The sequence below is a fragment of the Denticeps clupeoides genome, chromosome 17 (genome assembly GCF_900700375.1).
Source record: "Denticeps clupeoides chromosome 17, fDenClu1.1, whole genome shotgun sequence".
NCBI lineage: Eukaryota > Metazoa > Chordata > Actinopteri > Clupeiformes > Denticipitidae > Denticeps > Denticeps clupeoides.
In genome coordinates this window covers 14,044,307-14,069,952 of record NC_041723.1, presented here as the reverse complement: position 1 = coordinate 14,069,952, position 25,646 = coordinate 14,044,307, and the positions used below count along the sequence as shown (strand labels likewise).

The following is a 25,646-nucleotide window of genomic DNA, read 5'->3' as shown; positions in this document are numbered from 1 at the left end:
GGTCAACGAGCATGGCGCTCTGTCAGGGAGGGAGCCTGGGAGAGCCGCCGGACCCGCGGCCAGGCGTCTTCAGAAGATTTAGAGCCCGTGACCCACATCTCGGCGCGTGGCTTTGCAGGCAAGGCCTGGGATCCCCGTTTTTATTTATTACCAGCGCATCTCAAAGAATTTGACTGTTGAGAATATAGAAGGTTCCATTCATTTAAATCTTCACTGAAGCTGTAATCAATACACTAAACTCACAGAAAAGTGGCACATTCAGATTATAAGAATCGACCTGCGATAAACACCTCGTCTCGGCGGCCATGCTGATGGAGGACTTCTGAAACCGCAGCCGGTGCCGGGAGATAGCGGCATCGCGCTCCGCAGCCTCAGTTCGCGCGGCTCCTGTGCTTATCGCAGCTTTGCGGGGGTGAAAGGGCGCTGAGTTCCCCGACCGCTGACAGTGTCGGCCTGGTCTGATGCGAGCCGGGGGGGTGAAGGGGCGGTGGGTGTGTGCCTGCGAGCGTCAGAGGGGGCGGCGGGGAGGCCATTGTGGCGGTGGAGGACGGCGGGGGGGGAGGTTCAGATAGCGGCATAATGGCTCGGCGCTCAGAGGGCGCGGTGAGAGGCAGAACTCTGCTTTCTCGCGTCCTCTTGGCCTATCGCACTCGGGCAGGCGGAACGCATTACATCACTCTGGCTTTGCTGCTTACGAGGTTGCCAAGGTAACGACTGGACAGAGCCTGCTAGAGGAGTCATTCATCTCACTTGGCCGTGCGTGGGGTGGGATGGGCAGGGGGCTTTTGTCACTGTTGCATGCACTCGCATTAATGATAATGCGTGCGTGTCTGTGATACAATGCACAAAAAAACCTATATTCTCTAGTAACGATGAAGCAGTCAAACTGTGAACTGAACTGTGAACCCAGCTCTGTTACTCAGCCACAGACACAGTAATATTCATCTGATGGTCATCGCTGTTCCGTTCAGAGGCCATTCAAGATTCAAGATTCAAGATTGGTTTATTGTCAGTACAACAGTATACACAGTTTACCTTGTATTGAAATAATGTTTCACACAGACCCCCCCCATAGTGTAATCATAAAAGAAAAATGTATGTATATATACACACTGAACTAAACTATAAGTAGAACCTTTCTGTACAATGAACAGGTGGAACAGGACATAACTGGACAAAACTGGACAACATCATGTAGGATGCTTGTAACTGGTTATGTTGGATATTTCAAACAGGACACAAGACAAGACAAACATGTGCAGGAATGTTCAAATAGAACAGAGATGTGCAAAATGATTTGAGGCTGGAAGTGTATTTTACATTTACATTTACAGCATTTACCAGACTCCCTTATCCAGAGCGACTTACAATCAGTAGTAACAGGGACAGTCCGCCCCTGGAGACACTCCGGGTTCAGTGTGTTGCTCAGGGACACAATGGTGGTAAGAGGGATTTGAACCTGGGTCTTCTGGTTCATAGTTTAAGAGTGTTCTGGTGATGGCGGTGCATTGAGAGCTCTGACTGCTTGTGGGAAGAAGCTCTTGCAGCGTCTGGCAGTCACAGTCCTGATGCTGCAGAACCGTCTGCCAGGCGGTAGGAGGGAGAACAGGGCGGGCGAGGGGGGGGTGAGAGCCCTTCGTTATGTTCCGAGCTCGGCGGATGCGGTGTTGAGATGGGTGGAAGTGGAACCCCGATGATGCGCTCTGCTGTCTTCACTGTCCTCTGCAGGGCCTTCCGCTCAGCGACAGTGCAGTTCCCGTCCCGGACAGTGATGTAGCAGCAGAGAACATCTCAGTGGTCCCCCGGTAGAACTATGTGAGGATGGGAGGAGGGTGGTTGGCACGGTTGCACGGCAGAACGCTGGTTAAGTGGGTTTCTGTGGTTTGGATGACACAAACAAGACCGTTTTATTCTGCACATCAGAATCGTGTTTAGTATGTGAGTGAAGACATACGAGGAATTTCAAGCACAACAGTATAAAAACAACGACAATATGCAATATAAAAAATATATCTTTTATATACAAAAACAGAAAGATTACAGATTACTAAAACGATACAGGTGCACGTAAAGTTCAGAAACCTGTAACCACGGTCTGCTATTCTTACCGTATATACTTACTACACTTCGTGGGAGGCACGTTGCTATAAAATTGGCTTCTCTTCTCGGTGGGGATGGTGGACACTCCTGTGGATGATGTCATAGAGCTGGTTACCAAGATGATGATGGTGATGATTTACATTTACAGCATTTATCAGACGCCCTTATCCAGAGCGACTTACAATCAGTAGTTACAGGGACAGTTCCCCCCCTGGAGCAACTTGCTCAAGGACACAATGGTAGTAAGTGGGACTCGAACCTGGGTCTTCTGTTTCATAGGCGAGCGTGTTACCCACATGATGATGATGATACCCATAGTATGAAAAGCAGTCAACAACAACGTGTCTTCTTCTTTAATGAACGGTGTTAAATTCCTCTACAGAGCCCCCAGACAGTGGGCGTACCCAAACTTCTGACACGTCATCAACAAACTTTTGCGTGAAAAGTTGCATTTTTGTGAAGCAGGATTGTTTAATGGTTAAAGTTTAGCGGCCAGAGTAGATTCAGGAGCGGGGAGGCGAGGCCAGGAGAAAATCCGTCCAGTCCCTCCTCCTCCTCCTCCTCCTCTTCCCATCCCCCCGTCCTCCTCTCCTGCGCACACACGCGTGCTCCGCGCACCCGGGCTTCCGCCCCGAAGACGCCCGACAGCCCGGAACCCGCTCGCTCTCCGACCCGCGCGGGAGGCTCGTCCACGCCCCTCCGGAGCCCAGGACGGGGACCGACCGCGGGGAGAAAGTGACGCTCCCCGCGTCCCTCTCCGCATCTGCGCGGGAATCGCGAGTCGAGTCCCCGGCTCGGATCGCGCGGAAGTGGGAGATTTGGATTCCCCCCCCCCGCCGGTTTGCGTCCACGTCGGCGCCAGACATGTACGTGCTTTCCGTTCTTCTTCTTCCGACCCGCGGGCGAGCTGTCAGCTGTCGTTGTCGTTAATGTCGCGACGATCGGGATTATTATCACTTCGGGATCCGAGGGCGGGTAGCGAGCTGCTGGAGGAGTTGAGGGGACGAGTCGTTTTCATGACAAAGAGAGGCTTTGTTTCATATGTCGAGTGATGAGAGACACAGTAAAGGAGGGGGGGGGGTTAAATAATGTCCTCTTTCCACAACACTGTCCATAAAAGCCGCCAGAAGTAGTTTTAAATGTATTAATGTGGATATTTTTAATGTGGATATAACTGCGGGGTTTGTGCTGGTGAGAAGTTGTGGGGGACAGCGGTTCGTTTTACGGGACCGAGCCGCGTCCGTCTTCTCTGCTGTAGAGAAGATCCCATGGTGCTAATCCCGTCCATTCTAATCCCACTGTCCACTTTAAAAAAAGAAAAGAAAACCGCATTTAACCCCACGTCCATGCAGGGAATGCTGGCCGTCCCACCTCCACTTCCCCGCGACATCTGCAGGTCACCAGAAGTTTGGGGACAAATATGGACTAATACAGGCTAATATGTTGTCCTCTGCCATTCGAGTTGGGGCTCAAGCGGTCACGTGGTCTGCAGATCATTTAAATCTATATTTAATTCCCATGGCAAGCGACGTAAGCCCGTCCTGGCATGATACTAAGAAAATAAACCAAATTACGCACGTGGACAGGTCACCACGTCACGTCACCAGCCCTTGGCCCATGGTTCAAACACGCCGCTCGGGGTGTTTGAACCCGAATCAGAAAACTTTATCAGTCCCGAAGGAAATTGCTTAATTGCTTTTGTGGCGTGTATGTCGGGATGGGTGTCCCCATCACACCAGTCGGAGCAGAGTGTGGGAACTACCCCCCCCCCCCCGCCGCACAGCCTGGTCTTTGTGTGTTCGGCCCGACCGCCGCTGAGGGGTCTAATTTGGCTAACGATTCGATCAGCGAAAAACAATTACGACGAAAGGGATATGGTGGGGAAGAGAGGAGCGCTGGCAGCCCGTGCCGGAGTCCACGGCGGCAGTTGTCAGTGGAGCGGGGGGGGTGGGGTGGTTGCTTTATAGTTTATTTGGGAGCCATGCGTGCCGCGGCGGGAGAGATTCTCTGCCGTATTTTGAGACTGAAGTCCGGCTCAGACCCTTCATCTCGGCTCGACTGCTCTTTCAACCCTCGGAGACATGTCCGTGTCTGTGGACTGTGATGCCTGCTCACCCACACACACACACGCACACACACACACGCTTTATTTTGGACAGAGTCAAAAAAAAAATGTAAGAACAGGTCGCATCATATCTACCAGTGTGGATGCTGTAAGTGGTTTAGAGAACATCTGGGCGTTGCCCTGGTGTTTCAGAGAAACCAGGGTGCTTTGGGAGAGTGGGGGTTGTCTGCGTCTCGAGCGCCTGCTCTCTGTGAGGAGGAACAATGAGACAACACTGGAGGGTCCTTGTGATCCGTCCCTGTCCCCCTCACACACATGCACTGTTTCGGTCCAGCAGAAGGAGCGAATTAAATTGTCCGAGTGTCCTTTCTCAGTCCCTCTGAACCCTCACACATTTTGGGCCGTGACACACAAAGCGTTCCGTTTTTGCAGATTTTCTGCAAATTTCTATGGAAATGTTCTGCATTCCAGCAGTATTTGTCTTCTGATCACTTCGACTCTGTTTGAAAGCCGCCGGTGAAGTCCCGGTGCCCGACACTGGGAAGACCGGAGACCAGGCGGCCATTTCTATTTTGGTACGTGGGCCTCTGCTAAGTGCCAGAAGTACAACTCTTCATTCCCTGGCCGTCTCGGCCCCAGTGCCTGTGAAAACAGGAAACTGGTGCTATTATGGCGCTGCACTGATGGACCTTTGATGCCTATACGGAACGACAGCCGTACGAAAGGCTTATGTTGAAGCCAACCACTTTAAGATTAGCCGTATTAGTGTACTTGGTGGTGCTCTGCTGAGTGTTGTGTGCAGTTTTGTTCTCCAGCGTGCTCCAGAGACTCCCCTAGTCTCCCCCTCGTCTTAACTACCCACCCACTCCCGTCCACTGGGCGTCTGTCCATCTCCTGACACCCCGGTCTTCCTGTCCTTGTATCGCCGTGGACGACTGTTCAGTAAACAGGGCTGTGCTTGCTGGCATTTGTCCGACTTTCTCGTTCTCTCCGGTTTGACCACTCTTATCAGGCGGAGAACCGCTCTTATGTCCAGTGTTTATGAGTAGTGCAGATGTGCATCAGGCCTGTGTGTGTGTGTGTGTGTGTGTGTGTGTGTGTGTGTGTGTGTGTGTGTGCGTGTGTGTGTGTGTGTGCATCGATGCTGTGTGCTGGAAGACGGTGTTGGAACAGCGGGGCGCTGGGACGCAGCTGCGCCGCGTGACTCAGCCTTTCCCACGATGCACTTGCGATTCAGGCTTCAACCACAGCTTGACAGAAAGTGCGTCAAGTTTCTCCCATCATTTAAGAATGTATCTTTACAACTCAGTTCAAGGCCTGATTTAAAACGCCATTTGGGCCGGGTATTAACATATACTTCACAAAAACCTGAAAACTATGGAAAGGACAACCAAGTTTGTCTAGCTTATCTTAAATGGCATAATCAACCTTTAATTACGTTGTTTGAAATCAGTAATGTTTTTTTCCCCCATTGATTATGGTTTTTATTTTCCACAAAGCTAACTGATGTTGATAGCATTGTAATTTATAGGTCCCCTATTATGAAAACTTCACTTTGTGAGATTAATATGAGTTTAACATTAATACGAGTTCCCCGAGCCTGTCTATGGTCCTGCAGTGGCTAGAAATGGCGATCGGTGTAAAGAGTCCTTTGGTCATTCTGCTTCACCGTTCAGAGAGCGGCAGTTCAGACGGTCTGATCTGGAATTTGTCCCCTTATGATGTCATAAGGGGAAAGGTTACCTCCCCTTTCTCATGCTTTTCTTTGCCAAGCGAATTTTCCCAGAGTCATGCAAGACTCTGAAGAACCAGTGGGTTGATTTTACTTTTTTGTAAAAACGGCAACACGACTTTGTATTTGATGAATGGTGTTGGTGATGTCACTTTCGCAAATGCCCACTCAACTTCTATTAGGCGACCAGTAAGACCGATGTCATGGGACCTTAAATAATTATGTACCTGAGGATATTGAAAGCTGTAGAGTAAAGTTAGGAGGTTGTTTTTTGTGTGTATGTAAAAACCACAGGGGTCTTGTCAGGATATGAAATGGCTGGAGACTTTGCGTCACAGGACGTCGGCTCTATGACGGACCTGTGAAAGGTATTTGTGAGGTTAATCCCCTCGTCTGCGATGACTGAGAGAGTCAGTCTACCTTTCCGAATTCCCGCGGGCACAGGGATGCTGGTTCTCGTCTGATGCCAGCCGGCCTGATCGCGCCTGATGTCGGGCCAGACGGACGGCTGTGCGTTTTACCTGGCCTTGTCTCAGCTAAGCTGCTTATGCGGGCGAGCTGGAGAGGTGTGTCACAAGGGCAGCAGGTGTCAGGCCGTGGGTCAAAAATATTGTAATAATTTTTTTTCTTTTTTCTTTTGACCTCATGGGCCTTGCCTGATTTGTGAGTAAAATCAAGTCAAGTTTAATGTCTGGAAGACAATGATTTGCATGCAAGTCTAAGCAAATTGCGCAACAGTTGCACACTCAGTGATGCTGCAGGAAACTTCTGAATCAGCGCACTGCACGTGTCTGGTTTTGTCTCAGTTGCAAGCTCATGGGAGAGACCTGAGACACTTCGGAAATCTGTGCTCCCTTCTGGAGGGGACCTGGTAAAACCAGTCATTAGTGTGGTGGTACGCTTCCCAGTATTGAGGTTCTGGGAAAATGGGCAGGTTCTAGACGTCCCTGCAGTGAGCTACATGTGATATCAGTTGACATGAACTGTGTGTAGTGTGGCTGTTACTTAGCATGAGTGAGTTGCTAAGAGCTGCCATTAGTGGGGGAAAAAAGGACAAATGGAACGCGATACGTCTGAATGGCCACTGATCCCAGAACAGGCGTGACGGTCGTAACAAACCTAATCCCGCTGTCAGCGGACGGAACTGGATCTCAGCAGAAGAGTCCGAGAATTTCCCCCTGTGGTCACTAATGTCTCCTCATGAACGGGAAGTGAAGATTTTGCCGTCTGGACTCTTCTTCCTTTTGCAGCCATGTCTTGAAGCCCTTGCTTTGGAGATGATCCCTCATGTTTATGTAAAGAGAAGAACTGAAGGAGGGGTAGAGAAAAAGAGGAAAAAAAAAAAAAAGAGTTATGTAGGTTTACATTCCTTAATCCACAGTTCTCTCTCAGTGGAGAGGAACATCGTAGCTATTTGCGTTGCGGAAAATTTCAGGGTAGACGTCCCTTAACAACTGTATATTTGTACAGTCCGTACGTTTCAGATCAAAGGTCCCAGGCTTATTTTAAACCCACTCCGATGTTTGTGACCTGCTCCACGGCCCCTCTGACCCGTTTGTACTTTTAAAGATTAAGGTTGGTGTAGGCTGGTCACATGACCCTACTAAGAGTTAAGTGTGGTAATCCAAATGAAAGAAGATTGGGGGGGGGGATGTTCCTTTTTACCGTTTGAACATGTTTGCCTTTTATCAGGAAAAGCTAATTTTTGTTCCGGCCAAACCACCTTTGTCCCTGTTTACAGAAGGGGGGACCTTTTTCACACACGTCCTCCACCATACTTTAGACCCAAAAACCATCTGTTCTAGACAGGACAACCAACGAGTTGGTTGAGAGAAAGAAAGGAGAAGGAGGTTGTGGGGAGACCGGGTCTGGGCCGTTGTGTGGAGCATCGAGTGACAGTTAAGCCTCTTAGTGACCAGCTGGGGATTAAACAGGAAGTCTTGGCTTCTTGGAGGTCCAGGAGCCACGCTGTGTACCATCAGCTGAGCTGAACTGAGCTATGGGATGGTGGACATATCTCAGCTGTGGGGTCTGTGGGGTAAACCTTTTCTTTTTTACCCTCTCATTTAGCTATGTATTTGTCACGCAGGTTTAAAGAAGCGTTGAGAAACCCACAGTGCTGTCGTGGAGATGTCCCGTCTAGTTTCAGGTTTCACTAAATGGAAAATCATAAAAATGGACACACAGAACTTGGCAGTTGCCACAGCATGACATTTATTTTTCTAATAGGGCTAAAACAATGCTTGACTAGAAGAAGGGCAGAATACGACGCTAAATAAAGCAGTGACATCAAAGACGCAAAGAGAATCTCCAGGCAAAACTGCTCCGGCAGACTTTCTTGCTCAGAGTGAATTTTGCCAAACCTTTAATACTCAGAAGTATTTGGCCGTGACATTAAATAAGGGCGAATATATATGATCTGCAGTGTTTTCTCTTTCTTATCAGTCTGGATTCAGGCCCTACAGGAAATGAGGGCCTTCAGGCAGATCGTTAATCAGTGGCTTTAATGGGCCGGGGTGGGGGGGTAAAAACCCCAAATCTGTGCCGCCGGGCAGCCACCCATCTTCAGACGACAGTTATGATCAGAGACGATATTATCGAGAGTCAGCGTTTCTGCGGAGGACTTCGCGGTAAAAGCCTAACTGCGCTGTTCGCAGTTCAGGGCCGAGGTGCTCATTCACGGCCGCCGCTGTCAGAAAAAAGAAAAATCTATAACCGCGTGGGACCGTCCCTTCCTTCTGCTTCCAGAAAAAGTCGTGGGCAAATTGTCAAATTCGTTAAGATGCACAGGAGGGTTGGGAAATGTGATATTTTGGTCAGTACCTGCGTGACCTCTCAGCAGGTGTGTGTGTTTGTGTGTTGTTGGCGCCTTCGGTGTGTGGACTGTGTGGTGAAGAGTGGCATGACAGGTATGACTGGTATGTGTCCTCCGCGTTGGGCTTGGGGGAGTCTGGGTGTGGTGATGAGTGAGTCCGTGATACCCTGTGGGATGATCTCAGGGAGGAGGGGGCTGGTGGTGGAAAAAAATCCACCCCGCCCTGAAAACATATGATCGGTCTGTTTCTGTACCAGAAGACAATTTGCAGATTATAATTTTTTTTTAACTCGGTTCAAAATGCTAGACACCTGAGCATTTGTCTCCGCCCCCTCCTACTTTTTAATGCGTAAGTTCCTGGTAAAGGGTCCCAATGCACATGAAACTGGATAGTCTACATTCTTTCCTACTTCAGCACCACCTCAACAAGCCTTATAAAGCCCCTCATTGGTTCATGGCTGAACCCCTATAGTGCACCCGTGCAATTATCACATAATTTTTAGCTGCGAAATCATGAATTGTGGAGGAATGTGTGATGTCTGAGCAGGTATGCAATTTCCTGTGTCTCCGCGTGTGCACTCATCCTTCTCCAGGACACAGGTGCAGTCGCAGTGTGTCGGCATTCCCTAAGCGGCCTTCTGTCCACCGCCGAGACAGCTGCTTTCCGTGGAGATAAGAGCTCAAGGGACAACTGTTCCCCTAAATCTACTCACACCTTGAAACGCCTGGCCCCTCTGCCCTGCCCGTCGCATTATCACACTGTCCATGCGTCGGGGTCAGGGGTCACACACCGAGGTTTTCATACATTCAGGGCTCTCAGCTGTTTGGCTGGCCCAGCGCTTGATTACTTGTGATGGGAATGCTGGTTCTGTTCACTGAGCCTGTAAGGATTCTATCTGTTCAGCATTTCTTTGAAAAACTTTGCTGGAAATGAGGGGATGATCCTGATATAGGAAAAAAAAAATCACAAAAGTTAAAGTGAAGTGATTGTCACATGTGATACAGAGCAGCACAGCACATGGTGCACACAGTGAAATTTGTCCTCTGCATTTAAACCATCACCCTGAATGAGCAGTGGACAGCCATGACAGGCGCCTGGGGAGCAGTATGTGGGGACGGTGCTTTGCTCAGGGCCACCTTGGCGGATCGGGATTCGAACCGGCAACCTTCTGATTACAGGGCCACTTCCTTAACCGCTAGGCCACCACTGCCCCAGGTCACAAGATGTTCCATAATTTGTGATTTCTGAATTAAAGATGATATCATTCACACACACACACACACACACACACACACACTGCCCTCTTTTACACTGCCTTTTGAACATTTGATTTGATTAATTCCCCTTAATTGTTATTTCTTGGTAAAGTCGATGAATCTGTATGTGTGACCAGAACATCTTCTGCTCGTACGCTCCCCATGATATGTCTCCAGAAATGTTCATTCGGTGGACCATATGTTGTTGTTGTTTTTTTTTTTTTTCCCAGGCAAAAAACGATTTGCATTGATTTGTCTGTCGGTCATAAGTTACGTTTGATTCAGAGGTGACGTCATGTGACCGCTGTGACTGCAGCCGATAAGCCTGTTGTTGTCTTTTTTCGTGCGGACTTTCTGTAGCCGCGCTGGCCTTGTTATCACGGCTTATCACATCTGCCAGCTCTGCAGTTGCCCACGGACACATTTCTGAGCTGCCGCTTGAGCTACTCAACGACACAATTTATAGGAGGAACAGGCGGCAGAAAATGTACGTACCACGTCATCAGTACGGCACATCAGCTGAGGAAGTGGCTGGTGTTTGTACTACTAACACGCTCTGGCCGTGGCGCGTAGTAAGTGTGGAGCGGTGGCAACTCGTCCTGGCGCTATTTGCAGGAAGGCAAATGAGCTCAGATAAGTGGCCAGAAAGGATGGGTGTGGCCTTTTTTCCCCTTCACCCGGCCCCGTGGCGGTGTTGCGCGTGCGTTTGCATGTGTGTGCATCCCCATGCCAGGCTGTTTGCGGAGAGGTCTCTCCTGCCCGGTTTATTTTACATCATCACCCGCCTCCTGTGAAATTTTCAGGTGAAATGATGCCGTGGGTGGAGACGTCAGCGTGTACATTAAATCGTGATCATATTTTGCAGTAATGGAAAATACACGCTCATGATTGAACATGGTGCCAGGGTGGTAGTAGGTGGTAGAAGACCACAGAGTCACAGGTTCCAACCCCACTTACTACCATTGTGTCCCTGAGCAAGACACCTAACCCTGCGTGTCTCCAGGGGGACCGTCCCTGTAACAACGGCTGTGGTGACCTACCAGATAAAGAAGTGGACTCTTAAAAGAAATGTTGCGGGTTCGAATCCCGCCAAGGTGCCACCGCTCCCTCGGCCCCGCTGTCCTTTTGAAAGGAACGGTCTTTGTTCACAGCAGCCTGGCATTATTTTTTTTTTTTTTAAACCTGGTCCGCAACACGGTCATCACTCGCTCCAATCCCATCTCACTCCGGCAACCTCAGTGTGTGCATCACGTCTCATTGCGATGTCTATATAATATGTCAGAGTGCTGAGAGTATTCATGGTGAAATTATGATGAAATGAAGGTCCGTTGGCTGCCGTCAGACTCTTTTTGTTTTTATGCTAATTAGCGAGCGCTGACTGGACTGGTCCCATCGTGGTGACCAGCAAGCTCAGCTGTCACTAAGCTAACCCCCCCAGATTTCTTGAGGGTGCCAGACCCTGTAATTAGTAATCACTCTGGATAAGACCCTTCAAATTGGTCACATGACACGGCTATAAGAGTTGGAACTGAGGAACTGAGTTTGGGTCTGCAAGGTAACAGCACAAACCTTTAGTTTCATCTGCTCTGTCCTCAGAACTGTTCCCTTTTTTTTTTTTTTTTTTTAGGTTTGTCCAGCCGTGAGTCACGTCTGCCTCATTCTTCATTCACACAGTGAAGTCTTCCATTCACAGGCAAAAGACAAACGAGCAGTGGTAAAATACCGTTATCTCCGATAACCCGCTATTAATCACCAGGAAACAAAGTGCTGGTCCTGCTGAGAGCGGGCGAGGCAGGAAGAACGTGATGTCATTTAGGGAAGTCGGTGGGAAGCAGACGGAGGAGGAGTAGGAGGCTGCCGGGAGGGAGACGGCCTTCCCATTTCCTGGCCAGCGCCTCCGCGCTTGTCTCAGTCTCCTTCCCCGTCTCTGCCGCTATGTGTGATTGTGGAGCCGGGAAGAGTTTGAAGCGGCCGACGGAGACATAAAACCATTTCTTACTCTCGTCGACTCCTCACAACGGGAATTTCGGGCAAAAATGTACAGCGGATATGGAGGTATCGGGTTTAATCTTCTTTAAAGTGTGAAGTGCCATTGCTGTAGATACTGTATTACAATGACCAAGTATTTGTACGTAATGCTAGTGTGTGTGTGTGTATATGTGGCCTTTTTGCTGGTGTGCTTGTGGCAATTGAAGCGTTTTAAAGTGAGGGTAGCATGTGGTGTGTTCTGGGTAATTTAAGATTTAGCGCTCTTATCTCTTTGTTTTCAGCGCCTTTCGCTCTGTTCGTTTCCACCTTCGCCATGTCTTGCCATTGTTGTGAGTTTTTTTTTACGTACCCCAGCACGAGGAATTCAATGTTTGTGTTGGTTGGACCAAAAGCCACTTGCCCTGAGAAACCTACCCACCGCCACCACCAATCAAACAGAAATTGAAACCGAAAGTGCTGATATCTCCGTAATGGTTGCTTGTTCGGGGTGGGTCGTGGTTTTGTGGGTTATGCTGCTTGTTGACCCAGCATATGTGTTCCTACTTTTATTCCTCAAGGAGTTGTCAGTGCTTCCTGGTGATGAATTTGCGGGGTGATTGTTCCACCAGTGTCTGAGCTGACATTTTGAGGTAGTTGGGGAGACCTTGTCTTGCCTTTATCACTGATTTAGGCCAACTGGTCAGGTGACCCTACAGTACAACCCGACTATTATTAAATAATAACCTGATCAGGATTGTGTATAAACATCGCTGACTTTTCGAGAAGACTGTAAATATCTGCTGGTGAGAAGCCTGGAGATCTGACTTTGGAAGGTCAGGAGGAAGTGGATGGTGTGTCCGGTCCTTTCTTATTTCTGGCTCAGAGAATGGAAGGAAGAGCTCTGTTGCGGAGCTACAGTAGAGGCTTTTGGGGGTTTCCTCAGGGTTGCAGGACACCTGGCATAAGGCCACACTGGACCCATAGGTCATATCCTGATGCAAAAATGGGGAATTATGTGGCTATTTGTAATCATGCTCAAGTGTGAACTTTAGGAAAACTTTGGACAGATTATGTCTCTGTACGTCGGTGTTATGTCAATTACAATTACCACCATCATAATCAATTAGAATATTGCATGATTATATTGAATAAATGCAAATTTTATGGAATATTCTATCATAATTTAACTTTTTTTTTTTTTTTTTTTAAATGAACTCTGTTAACAACAAACACTAACAAAGAAATGGAAAGAACAAGACAAAAAAGCACGTACATACTCAGACTCACAAATGATCCATCCTTAGAAATGGTGTCTCTCTGAAGGGATTTGATCCATTTAAATAATAATAAAGTGAAGTGATTGTCACATGTGACACACAGCAGCACAGCACATGGTGCACACAGTGAAATTTGTCCTCTACATTTAACCATCACCCTGAGTGAGCAGTGGGCAGCCATGACAGGCGCCCGGGGAGCAGTGTGTGGGGACGGTGCTTTGCTCAGTGGCACCTCAGTGGCACCTTGGCGGATTGGGATTCGAACCGGCAACCTTCTGATTACGGGGCCGCTTCCTTAACCGCTAGGCCACCACTGCCCCAAAGTGTTTCCGCCCGGTTTCGAACCGGGGACGTTTCGCGTGTGAGGCGAACGTGATAACCACCACACTACGGAAACTTGGCTTTTCCCATAAAGTCTGATTGTTTTTCGTGTCCTTTCAATAATTCAACAGGTTTAGGCCAATTAAACAAACACAAGTCAGAAAATCAATTTATCAATTAACTACATAATTATTATTATTATTATTATTTTTATCATTACCAACCCTGGATGACTGGGGGTCCCTCACTCTCTTACTCACTCCCTCCCAAGGTTTCTCCCTTTCTTCCTCTCCCCGGTTTTTTCCTGGTGTGCTGAAAGGGTCAACTGTAGGGCCTGACGAAGCTTGTGGAGACCTACTGTATGTGATTTTGGGCTGTATAAGAAATAAATGTTCTTTACAACCAGCTTGGCCAATGGCATCTCAATTTGACATGTTAGGCAGTACCTGCTACCTGCTACCTTTTCGTTCCCTCCTCCGTGTAGGCCGTCTGACTACTGAAACATTTAGCTGTGCGCTAGTTATGTTGTCTGGAAGAGCTGCCATAAATCAGTTTTTTTTTTTATGTAGATGAGTTTTGAGAGTCTCCCCCCCACCCCCCACCCCGTGGTGCCCAGGCCGTCGAGGACCACCAGGCCCTGCTTATCTCCAGTATGACTGGAATGCATGTCAGGGAGACGGGCTGCAGATCCAGGCCCCCCTCCCACTGCAAACACAATAGTGTTCTCCATTTACAGCCTCACCCGGCAAGTAAACAGAACCCCAGTTAGAGGCAGAACGTGCGGTTCTGGGTTCACCGCCCGTAGATCAGATGTTTTGCCGCAATCATTTCAGAGGATTAAAAAAAAAAAGTTGTTGGTTGTTTTGGAGAGGAAGGGGGGGTCTGCTGGAGTGATGGTAATGGGACGCGCTTTGTATTCTGGAATGGTCCTGGACAGAGGCCAGGCAGTCAAACAATGTGCATCCACTGATCCACGGGGCTTCCAAGCCCATCCAGACGCACACAGTGTGGAAACTGGTAGAACGGAGCGGCCGTGAGCGGGCATGGCCGTTCCGATGGCGGCCCTGCGGCGGTATTACTAGGCTGACCCTCATCCTCGTGGACAGGTAGGGGCCACGCGCGTGTCTGTAGACAGATTAGGAGTTGTGGCGTTGTAATGGATGCCGTGGTGAGAGGATTAGGAACGTCCAGAGGCTGAGCTGAAGGAGCATGTGCCGTTTACCTGTGCCCTGTTTCCCTGCTGACTCAGAGGACGATGAGGATTCCAGCGGAGGTGTGTGTGTGTGTGTCTGTGTGTGTATGAGTGTATGAGCGTAGTTTTTTATCTTACTATAGTAGAGCTTCCCACTCATTGTGTCCTTTAAAAAAAAAAAAAACTCCTCCCATCTTTGAACTGTTGGGAAAGTGGGTTATGTCAACAGTGGGGATCAGTACAGAAGATAATAGAGAGAGGGGGGGGGGGGGGGTCAGTCCTTTCCTCTTCTGTTAAGTCTGTGTTGAGTTTGCCTTTTAGGATTTGCATTGGCCCTCAAGATTAAATATTTGCGGACTACTTCGGCGCAGCGTTCCGTAAATATTCATCCGTCACGGCTGTGGACTTTTATCATGTTAGTAATCAAACGCCGACAGGCTCTTAAGCTACATTCTTGGTTTAATAGCTGGAGGCCTTTGGGATGGGTATTAAGTGTTCACCTCTGCTTGTGAAGCGACTGGCGCGCGGTTACTGCGGTAGCTTAGGGCTTAGCGCCTGTAATCATATTGATATGTTGACACAGGATACCTTTGATCCAATTGGAACTCGGTGTAAAGGGTGAGTAAAGTGGATTTAGGTACAGTTTAGCGCCCAGGCGGTTTGTTGAGACTGCCTGGAGCCGGTTCCCTCTGCCGTGGCGGCGGCGGCGGCAGCGTCACCCTCTGCGGTGGCGTGAACGTGGACGTGGAGCTGTACTGAAGTTTATTAACATTATTGCTTTAACATTCCATGAAATTGAAATATGAATTGCACACGCGTTGCTTGTAAGAGTCCTTCCCTTGACTTGACTTTTGCAATTTTGCATTATGTATTTTTACGTTGTTTTTAATTGGACGATGTATGTTTTCTGCAGGGGGGTGGGGCAACTTGGGGACGTTGCTGCGTTCTGTACATGAGTCAAGTCATTTCCTTCCTCAAGGCACTGATGCATCTCCGTGTCCATGGAACGCTGAACGTCTGTTGACTGTAAACACGGTATCACCACGCTGAGAAGATTGCAGGGCAAACACGCGGACACGAGAGCACTCCCCGTTCCGCAGTGTTCCGTTCGCGTTAACTTTTAATGTTCCTTCTAACGCACGTTGTCACCGGCGATTCTAAAATAGCTTCTGATGACTGCGACTGTTTTTGTTACAGAGAACCTCAGGAAAAGTTCCTTTTCTCTCTCTCTAATTAGCATGCCTTGAGCTGAATTTGCATGTGCAGCCAAGCACCTCCAGTTCCCTTTGTGAGCGTGCCCAGTGATGTCAGTTAACGTTCCTGTGAAGCAGCCGTCAGCATCATAATAGCAAAATACTCCAAATATGTTCAAAACGTCTGAAATTTGTCTTATGTTTAGTAGCATGCTCGTGTAACACCAACAGGTCTCTCTCTCTCTCTCTCTCTCTCTCTCTATATATATATATATATATATATATACACACACACACACACACACACACACACACAGAGAGAGAGGGGAGGTATGGAAAATATTATATAAATCCTTATAAATATTACATAAATATGCAAAAAATATGTGGGTATACACACACACTTTTTGCATAGTCATATAATATTTAGATAGATTTTTATATAATATTTTGCATACCCTTTCCTTACACACATGCGCCAGCCTTTTGATATTCAGTGTTTCTCTCCCGTCCCCTCTTTCCTCTCCCGTTCTTTGCCTGCTGTTATGTGGTCGTGTTCCGCCGCGGTTCTAACCTTCCAGGGCGCGCTCGGGGTGGTAGAGTGTTTATATGAGTCTTTAGTGTCTTCCTGTGATCTCCAGAGCCCATTGTTTCCACGGTGACACACGTCTGACCTCGCGGCACAGGAAGTGGGAGGGGGGACGGCCTGCGAGTCGCATGCAGGGGTGTGGGCATGGGCATGAAGGGCTGACGAACGCTCGTTTGACAGTTGACTTTGAGGATTGTTGCAGCCAGTCCTGCGGTTCGGTTTCTGTCCTTTCTGTCCTTTTTGGACCGTTTCAGCGATTGTCCTTATCACAAGACGTGGACCCCGGACTTCATAACGATGAGTTTATTTGATCGTTTTGATGTGAGAGCGGATTAAACCGGGGCAGGTGAGTGATGCTGACCTGTGATTTTGCTGAAGTAGATGAGGAGTATTTCATAGAGGGGTCGCTTTGAATCCGGAATGCCGAGTGCTCAGCGTTATTAAAAGTTCTCAGCAGTCTCAGCACACCCTCTCAATCACCAAATAATGCGGTAAATTGTTAGATGTTCAGTCTTCTACACGTTGCTCAGTCAGGAGGGTTTTTTTTTAATTTCATGTTTAAATATGTTTGCAACTAAAATGTATCTAATTCCCCCCTCTGCTGTTCCTTCAGGGAGTCCCTCCAGAGCAGTGTCCACCATGTCCCTTTCTGTGCGCCCGACGCGTCGGGTTGCCTCCAGGTCCATCACTAGGAGCCAGTCTTTTGCCGGAGTCAACTCTTACGACAAGCCCTACAGGTGGGGGGAAAGCACAGCTAAAAACACACACACTCACACCCTAGATGGGACGTCCGCTGCTGGGTCTCACCTGACAGGACGGGCCGTAAACAGCGTTTCCTGTCAGAACCGCTGAATCCCGGCTTGGCCAGGTCGAGAGACATTTCCCTTCGGTGCTGGCACTGCTCTGCCTGCTGCTGTATTGTGGGAAGTCAGACATTTTTCTTTTCACCACAGCGACACTGAATTTCATACAGCATGAAAAAATAAGTGGACAAATGTCTTTTCACAGCGCTGTGGCTGTGTGTACGGTTTACAGCATTTGATTTATCAATCAAGGCATAACGGACATAAGTCAAGTGAGTGAGAACAAGAGACCCAGTTGAGGAGTGGGAGGAAAACTGGGGCAAATAGGCATGAACCCTAAATAGGCAGTGAAACTAAATGCAATTTCTTTTACTGTTCCATGCCTGGATCCCTGGATCTTTTAGGGTTTACATGGAATGTTCATTAAATAATCTGACTGATCACAGCACTCGAATAAAAACACAAAGATAAAAAAAGATAATAAAAACACCCCTCTGTTGGGTTGAACCTTATATAGTCCTAATAGGCTAATCATGTAACCCCCACTTCCGATGAAAATTAATGTACCTAGTGTCCTTTTTCATTAATAAGACTAAATTCAGAAAGAATCTTCACGGAACAGCCGCTGACCAGTTCATCTCAGCACTCAGTTCTTCTCTCTTCACGCTGCCAGTCACCTCTGTAACAGGAACAAAGTTGTGTATTAATCGCTTCATATTATTATGTTGAAGAGATATTGACTTTTATTTCATCTCAAATGGTTTATGTTGCTCTTGAATGTGCTGTGTGGCCCTGGAGGCAGTATTGGGAATTGATCTCACTTTTTATATGGAGTAGGGCTGCCCATTAATCTCTGTTACGAGGAAGAAGCAATCAGTGCAGGACCTTAAACCTGAGGTCCAGTGGGTCAGGGGCATCTGCAGGGACTGAGGACCTGCAGACATTATGTTATTGGATCTTGTCAGTGGGGCTGATGGTGTGTCTCCATTGCAGGAGCCTCTCCGTGTTCAGCACCCCTGGGTGCACCAGGAAAACTGCCTCCAGATCCAGCAGGATGTTCACGCTCTCCGCCAAATCGCCGCCACCAAAGGTGCCTCAGCCTGAGAGGCTGGACGAGGTGTATGAGGCACTGAAGAGAGGCCTGCAGTAAGTCTACACTCTGATATGCGTTGCTGATCTCATCCACACACGCCTATATTTCCACCAGCACCAAATTCCCTGCCCTGGGACAAAAGTAAATCTGTCTCCGAACCTTGTTTATGTTGATATGATCCACCATCTTGGTACTATTCTTCATTTCTATTATGTGTTGACACTTGAATGCAGTGGTTCCACTCGGATCTAGTGGAAATGCTCAGTAGATGTCAGGAAAGTTCAAAGAATTAGAAATGGAACCTGGCCGAGAACCTGCTCTAGTTCTGTCTTCTAGTGCAGCAAAATGTCCGTCCGTGCTGTTTGCTTCTGTCTTCCTCGTCCAACAAACTCTTTAGACCTTAAAAAGATCAACGGTATATATTATAAGGGGTATAAGCCTGACTGTGATGTGGCTTGTGATTTTGAACAGGTCCTACCTGCAGGTGCACCAGGCGGAACTGGAGAATCTCAGCAGACAGATGAAAGAGTCGAAGAGGAACTCCCGCCTGGTGAGATGTTGGTTCACTGCGGCACTAATGACTCATGACTACCTTCAGGGTGTAATGTACAGGATGCATTCATCATGATTTGTGGGTTTGGACCAGGACTCTATTTTATTTCCATGCTCTGCTATTCTGAAGGGTTGCCGTAGGAGCTTGGCCTACGTATAACCAGTCTGCTGCTAATGTTCTGTGGACCATTTGTTTTAGGCGCCTCGGGCAGTATTACGTTGCATTTCGACTCTGTAGCACCATGATGAGTGATGAAGTGTGAAATATATATATATATGTCTGTGCACGTGTGTGTCGAAATGTAATTAATTCTTTTCTTTTTGGCAGGGGTTCCTGTATGAACTGGATAAGGTAAGTCTCTAGTGCTGCATGGGTCGTACTCGTCCCGTGTAAAAGCAAAAGAACGCTCGCTGCGCTGTGACTTGCTCATAAACTCTGGTGGTAAATCATAATACCCCATCTCTCTCTCTTTTTTTTTTTCTGCAGCAAGTAAAAGTAATAGAGCGATTCATGCGGCGGCTGGAGTTTCATCTGAGCAAGGTGAGATGTGCGTGTTTGTGACGTTTAGACAGAGGGAGGAAATGTTTAGGTCACAGTCATTCTGACCAAACTGGAAACTCTGCATCACTTGATGCACAGAGGTTACGTTTGTGGTTTACCCCTGACTGAAGTGTGTGTGGAGATATGGCGACATGCGTCGTGGGCCAACTTGCTTCACTATGTAAACAGTGTGAGAACAGAACGCGCACAGTGTCAGGGTGGGTATAATGTGAGGTCCCCTTACAAACCCAGCAAAGAGTCTGAACTGGTCCAGATGCCGGAATACGAGTGACCATTCACTCGAAACACACAAATACACACACACACACACACACACACACGCAGGTGGATGTGCATGCACTAACACACGTACACATAGGCGGGGGGCAGCCTTAGGCATGTCTCACATTCCTGCACTCCACAGTGAACAGCTTAACCCTCTCTTGGGATGTGGGGGCGGAGCAGAAGAAAGCCCCACTCCCCCTCGACCTCCTGCTTGTCCTGCCTGTTTGATGTGTGATTAGTTTGCGTTTTGCGAGGTCGAAGTGCCTTTGGGGAACCTCTGACCTTCGCTGTTACAGAAATATCTAGCTTGGGGGGGGAAGCAAGTTTTCCAGTTATAGTAAGCGTGGACACTTGATGAGCTTGCCCGCTTGTTCATTTGATAGATCTCTGTGATGCATGAAAGGCAAGGATAAAAAAAAAAAAAAAAAAGCAGCAGTGGTGTCACAGTGCACTCATGGTCCCACAGGTCCAATAGCGCTGTTAGAACAATATGAAATAAGAGGGTTATGTTGCATCAGTAATGCTCAAACTTTTCCTTGTTTGATAAGATTTGGTTGATCTGACATGCAACAAGCAAAAATGGCTGCCATGTAAATAGAAATGTTAGCAGCATTGTTTGGTCAGTAGTGTAGATGATTCTGATTGGCTGGTAGGTGTGTATTAGTGAAAGTGATTGTTTTTGTCATTGTGATGCACAGCATGCGGCACAGCATGCGGTGCCCACAACAAAATGTGTCCTCTGCGTTTAACCCACAACCCTTAGTGAGCAGTGTGTGGGGACGGTTTGAACCTGCAACCGTTCGGCTACAAGTCCGCTTCCTTACCCACTAGGCCACCCCTGCCATCCTATGTGATACAGCTGTGGAGGTTCTGTAGGAGTTACTGAGTGCAGTTACTGTGCATCTCCTAACCTCCTCCAGATGGGCAGAGCCATCACTGGGTCTTTTTCGGCCTGCATCTCTCCCTTGCTACTTTTCTCTCTCTCGCGCTCTCTGAATGCAGTACAACTGCAATGAGTTTCCCCTGCACCTAAACCCCGCCCCCACCCTGATTCTCCATTCTGCAGTAAAATGGCTTTTATCAGGCCACTCCTAAACATGTGTTTGCATATTTTTGCGTTCAGCGCTCGGAACAGTACCCTCCTGCTGAGAGGAGTTCGTAATCCTCCAGACAGCTTCTGCATTGCAGTGGATTTTTTTTTTCTGGCACCCCACCCTTCCACTCCACCACCACAGCACCCTGCTGAGTCCCACATGCTGGGTGCCCTGGGGGAGCATTTCTCCTTTAATAATGTTCTAGCAGGAACATTTCATATTTTAGTTTTGCCCTATAGTTTCCTTCTCTCGGTACTTAATAATAAGATTGGATAAGTTGCACAATGGCTCCGCAGAACCGTTGGATGATAGAAGAGAGTGTCATCCTCCAGTGACATCCTCTTTGACCTGTTTGTGTTTGACCCCCAGCCGTTCATGAGCATGAGTCTCAGTTACAATTTCAGACGTTATGTGATAAAAATTTTACTTTCCGCCATTAGCGTGCCACCTATGCAGTTTGTTTAGATGGAGGTTTTTTGAATAAAACCTCTTTCATTCTGAAAGTAATCATATTGATGTAGCTTTTTCACGTTCAGGTTTAGCCTGATCCATTTTAGCTCAAATGTGCTTGATTTTGACTGGATGAAAAGTGATCTGATGACCTGATACTGAAGAATGTATGTTCATCAAAAGAACCTGCTGGTCCTGAATGACCGGCAGAGAGAGAGACATGTGTGGATCTGGGGCAGTGGGTGGGTTCTCAGGTGGGTAAGTGGGGCAGGTGGAGCTGTTTGTTGTACAGGGGGTAAGACAGAGATGAGTGCTGCCTGTAGCCACGCGTGAACGGGAAAGTGTAGAGGAGGAGGCGCTCCCCCCTGCTGATGAATGGCGCTTTCATCCTGTTTACTAATTCATTCATGGAGGCGTGTGTCGGGCCGCGTTGTTCGTCGCGGAGCTACTCTGTTACTGGGACGGAGAGGGGACACGGGTGGACTGAATGAAGGAGTCTCCTCCTGAAATGGATGTGCACTGATTCAGAAAGCCACCTAACACGTTTCTCCCATGACCTGAAAAATCATGTCTTGGGTTTCTTTGCGAGGTGAGTGTGTTGTGTGTCTGTGTGAGTGCGCCACTCTTTTGTTGTGTGTCAGGGTAGATCTGTGAGTGTGTGGTAGTGCCACATGTTTCCTGTTTCTGCTAAAAGGGCCTCAGTGCAGGGGCTCCTTTAGAGGCCCTGCCAACAGATCAATAAAACGTGTGTGTGTGTGTGTGTGTGTGTGTGTGTGTGTGTGTGTGTGTGTGTGTTGGCCAGTGAAGCATGGCAGGACATTTTAAAACTCCAGTAACAGGAAACGCTGGTTGTATTTATTTGTGGTTGAATGTAGGTGGGTAAATGAAGCCATCTGGATTTTTGACTCCATTGAGGCTTTCCTCAATTCGTTCATTCTGAGAATCAAGTCCCATTTAAGCTTCCAGGCATCAAACTGAAGACAATGTACACTGTTGCCTATTGTACATTGCTGTACTAGGGAAAGAAGTTTCATTGCTTGGACACAGGTCTAGAGTTGGTGTGGTTGGTGATTTTACCACAGATTTATGTTTGTCATTTAACTTAAATGTCATTGCAGGCATCCTGATGAATTGTCATTTAAATATAATCATATCAACATATATATAGAGGCATAGGGTCATTGGTGGCCTAGTGGTTAAAGCCCCGTAATCAGAAGGTTGCCGGTTCGAATCCCGATCCGCCAAGGTGCCACTGAGTTGCCACTGAGGTGCCACAGAGCAAAGCACCGTCCCCACTCACTGCTCCCTGGGCGCCTGTCATGGCTGTCCACTGCTCACCAAGGGTGATGGTTAAAAGCAGAGGACACATTCCGTTGTGCCACCATGTGCTGTGCTGCAGTGACAATCACAATGACAATCACATTCACTTCATATATACAGTTCAATGGAAAGATTTTATCCATATAACTAAGAATCATTTTAAAAAATCAAAATAATAATTGTGCATATTTAACAACTTGAAATATTTGGCTGTAATAGAAGGCAGCTGGTTCTCCAAAGGCCTGGAGTGCAGTACAATAATGAGAGTCTGGAGGCAAAGTGAAGGATTAATGTATAGGATTAATGGTGTCCCCCATGCTAAGAAATACTGGATGATACTTATCCACCATACAATACAATCAATACATGCATGATTGGCCCCAACTTTATTTTGCTGAACAATGACCTCCCATTTTATTTGATTTAGATTTCCCTTTGGTTCATTCACTGCATTTTGTTAATTGATGAAAATATAGTATTTTCCCCAATGTCTGCCTTTTGCACAGTACTGTGTGTGTGTGTGTGTGTGTGTGTGTGTGTGTGTGTGTGTGTGTGTGTGTGTGTGTATATGAGAGCAGGTTAGGCTATGTATAGTAGTATAAGTAGTGGGGGCCTTTCTCTTTGTTAGCTTTACCCGCAGAAAGCAGTCAGTTTAACAGCGGGCTGATGTTATGTACAGATTGACGAGCTGTATGAGGCCTACTGCATGCAGCGCCGGCTGCGCGACGGAGCCAATAAGATGGTGAAGGCATACACCGCATCCACAGGGAGCCGGGAGGCCAGAGAGAGCCTGTCTGAGGCCAACAAAGGCTTTAAAGAGTACACAGAGGTAAGAGCTGCCACCAGCAGGTGCCGTTAATGGCTTAATAAAGCCCCTCTCAGTAACTAATATATGTACTCTCTCCCGCCCACTTTCGTTCTTTTCTCTTCAGAACATGTGCATGTTAGAGAGTGAACTGGAAAGCCAGCTAGGAGAGTTCCATATTAAAATGAAAGGTAGGTTCCGTCTCTCCCCTCTTCCACTTTTGTTCCACTCTTTACTTTTTGCTGACACTCTTTGCGCATATGCACTTCCCAAAAAAATGCAACAAATCCATATTCCTCCATATTCCATATTCATGTGTTGGGACTAGGATGCCATTGTGAAGACCTGCTTGTTTTTTTTTGTGTCTCCTGAAGGCCTGGCAGGTTTTGCAAGACTATGTGCAGGGGATCAGTATGAGGTAATTATATTTTACGGGTGCATGGTGTATTGCAATTGAATCTCAAAACGCTCTGTGAGATTTTACATAATCTGTATGGTCTATAGGTCATGAATCATTGAGAAAAAAATAATAACTCACTCGCTCTTGTCAGTGGGCTCAGCAGGATTAACAGATTTCGTGGGGAGGGGAGGGGGACTATAAAGGACAGGCGTTAATGTGTCCGTCTGGCCGCTGCCTGTTTTGCATGCACAGTGCTGCTGATGACTGACGGCCCAATCAATCGAGTGAGTCAGCAGAGCCTCCCTGCGGTAATGCAGCAATACAGGCACGCGCTCACACGTGCTGCAGGGAGGGAAGGGCCTGGGGACTTCAGACTGCCGACTTGACGGAGTCCGGGGCGTAAAAAACATGTCTCCTGAAGTCTGCTGCCACTGCAGACCCTTCTGAAAAGCGGTCCGTCTCTGAGTGGTTGTTCACCTCTTCACCCTGAACTGTGACCCCCGCAGATCTTTATGAAATATGGCCGGCAGCGCTGGAAGCTCAAGGGTCGGATTGAGATCAATGGAAGGCAAGTGTGGGACAGTGAGGAGATGGTCTTCCTCCCCCTCATTACGGAGTTCCTTTCTATAAAGGTGAGATCAGGGAAATAATTCTCAACTTCTCTGTCTATAAACTACCAGTCAAACGTTTGGATGCTCCTACTCTGTAGCATTTGAAGGATCAGGGGCAGTGGTGGCCTAGCGGTTAAGGAAGCGCCCCCCCGTAATCAGAAGGTTGCCGGTTATGAATCCCGATCTGCCAAGGTGCCACTGAGGTGCCACTGAGCAAAGCACCGTCCCCACACACTGCTCCCCGGGCGCCTGTCATGGCTGCCCACTGCTCACTCAGGGTGATGGGTTAAATGCAGAGGACAAATTTCACTGTGTGCACCGTGTGCTGTGCTGCTGTGTATCACATGTGACAATCACTACACACTTTACAATGAAAGAACCATATTTAGTATTTATGTGGCAGGAGAAAGCGAAGTATGTTTGATGAATCTGTTGTTCCCTAGTGTCATTAAATGAAACATTCATATCACTCTAATATTAAACCATTTAAACATAGGCTCTAAAATTGAATTCAGACCATAAAAGCTAGTTTATAAACCTTTAAACTGAGTGGGGCTTATGTAGACTGTGCTGAACAGTGATGTTTTGAGTCTGGTCTAAAGCATTTTTAGGGTTTTAAGTTGATTCCAGTGGACAAGAAAGCAGCCAATGATTTTAATGTCAGAGTTTTCGTTCTGTCTCTTCTTTTTTAACAAAGGTGACTGAGCTGAAGAGCCTGGCTAATCACGTTGTGGTAGGTAGCGTGTCGTGTGAGACCAAGGACCTGTTTACCGCCCTGCCCCAGACAGTTGCGGTGGATATCAATGATCTGGGGACAATCAAGCTGAGCCTGGAGGTGACCTGGAAGTGAGTGTCCTTGAGAACCCCAAATCTCTGATTCATTCTGCATAACTGTATTTGATTTTTGCACTTATTCATTTATCTTTTGTCCTTTTCCAGTCCCTTCGATAAGGATGACCAAGCCTCAACTGCAAGCACAGTTAATAAAGCTCCCACAGTCAACAAGCGATTCTCCACCTACAACCAGAGTCCCCCAGACACCCCGTCTCTGCGGGAGCAGGCCTTCTATGTGAGTGCAGCTGCAGCAGCCCATTTCCTGCAGCAAGTATTTCGAATCGTAAAAATGACAAGAGCTCCATTGCTTATGTCCTCTCAGAATCTTAAAAAAAACAAAAACAGCCGA

At 47.7% G+C, this 25,646-nt stretch overlaps 1 protein-coding gene, 1 long non-coding RNA gene and 1 other non-coding gene across 9 annotated transcripts in view; 1 reads left to right on the top strand and 2 right to left on the bottom strand.

The window, feature by feature from the left end:
• Nucleotides 1–1,447: 1,447 nt before the first annotated feature.
• On the bottom strand, nucleotides 1,448–2,312 carry LOC114767153 (uncharacterized). The gene is made up of 3 exons (XR_003742896.1): nucleotides 2,283–2,312; nucleotides 2,109–2,187; nucleotides 1,448–1,876 (listed from the first exon to the last, which is right to left on the bottom strand). It is a non-coding gene; the product is annotated as an uncharacterized LOC114767153 (long non-coding RNA).
• A 356-nt stretch (nucleotides 2,313–2,668) lies between these two features.
• Nucleotides 2,669–25,646, top strand: part of ripor1 (RHO family interacting cell polarization regulator 1) — a 31,786-nt gene continuing 8,808 nt past the window's right edge. The window contains exons 1-12 of one of the 7 annotated variants that reach the window (XM_028958708.1): nucleotides 2,669–2,966; nucleotides 17,123–17,246; nucleotides 18,306–18,458; nucleotides 18,877–18,955; nucleotides 19,286–19,309; nucleotides 19,445–19,498; nucleotides 23,327–23,476; nucleotides 23,580–23,643; nucleotides 23,827–23,870; nucleotides 24,359–24,484; nucleotides 25,161–25,309; nucleotides 25,403–25,532. In XM_028958708.1, the coding sequence (XP_028814541.1) occupies nucleotides 17,149–17,246; nucleotides 18,306–18,458; nucleotides 18,877–18,955; nucleotides 19,286–19,309; nucleotides 19,445–19,498; nucleotides 23,327–23,476; nucleotides 23,580–23,643; nucleotides 23,827–23,870; nucleotides 24,359–24,484; nucleotides 25,161–25,309; nucleotides 25,403–25,532 (1,071 nt within the window). In that variant the 5' untranslated portion in view covers nucleotides 2,669–2,966; nucleotides 17,123–17,148. Of the gene's footprint in view, nucleotides 2,967–11,719; nucleotides 12,025–14,210; nucleotides 14,642–14,674; nucleotides 14,809–15,665; nucleotides 16,856–17,122; nucleotides 17,247–18,305; nucleotides 18,459–18,876; nucleotides 18,956–19,285; nucleotides 19,310–19,444; nucleotides 19,499–23,326; nucleotides 23,477–23,579; nucleotides 23,644–23,826; nucleotides 23,871–24,358; nucleotides 24,485–25,160; nucleotides 25,310–25,402; nucleotides 25,533–25,646 lie in introns of those variants that run through there. The other 6 variants (XM_028958707.1, XM_028958713.1, XM_028958711.1 and 3 more) reach the window with 6 other exon arrangements.
• trnav-cac (transfer RNA valine (anticodon CAC)) lies at nucleotides 13,539–13,611 on the bottom strand. Its single transcript has one exon. It is a non-coding gene; the product is annotated as a tRNA-Val (tRNA).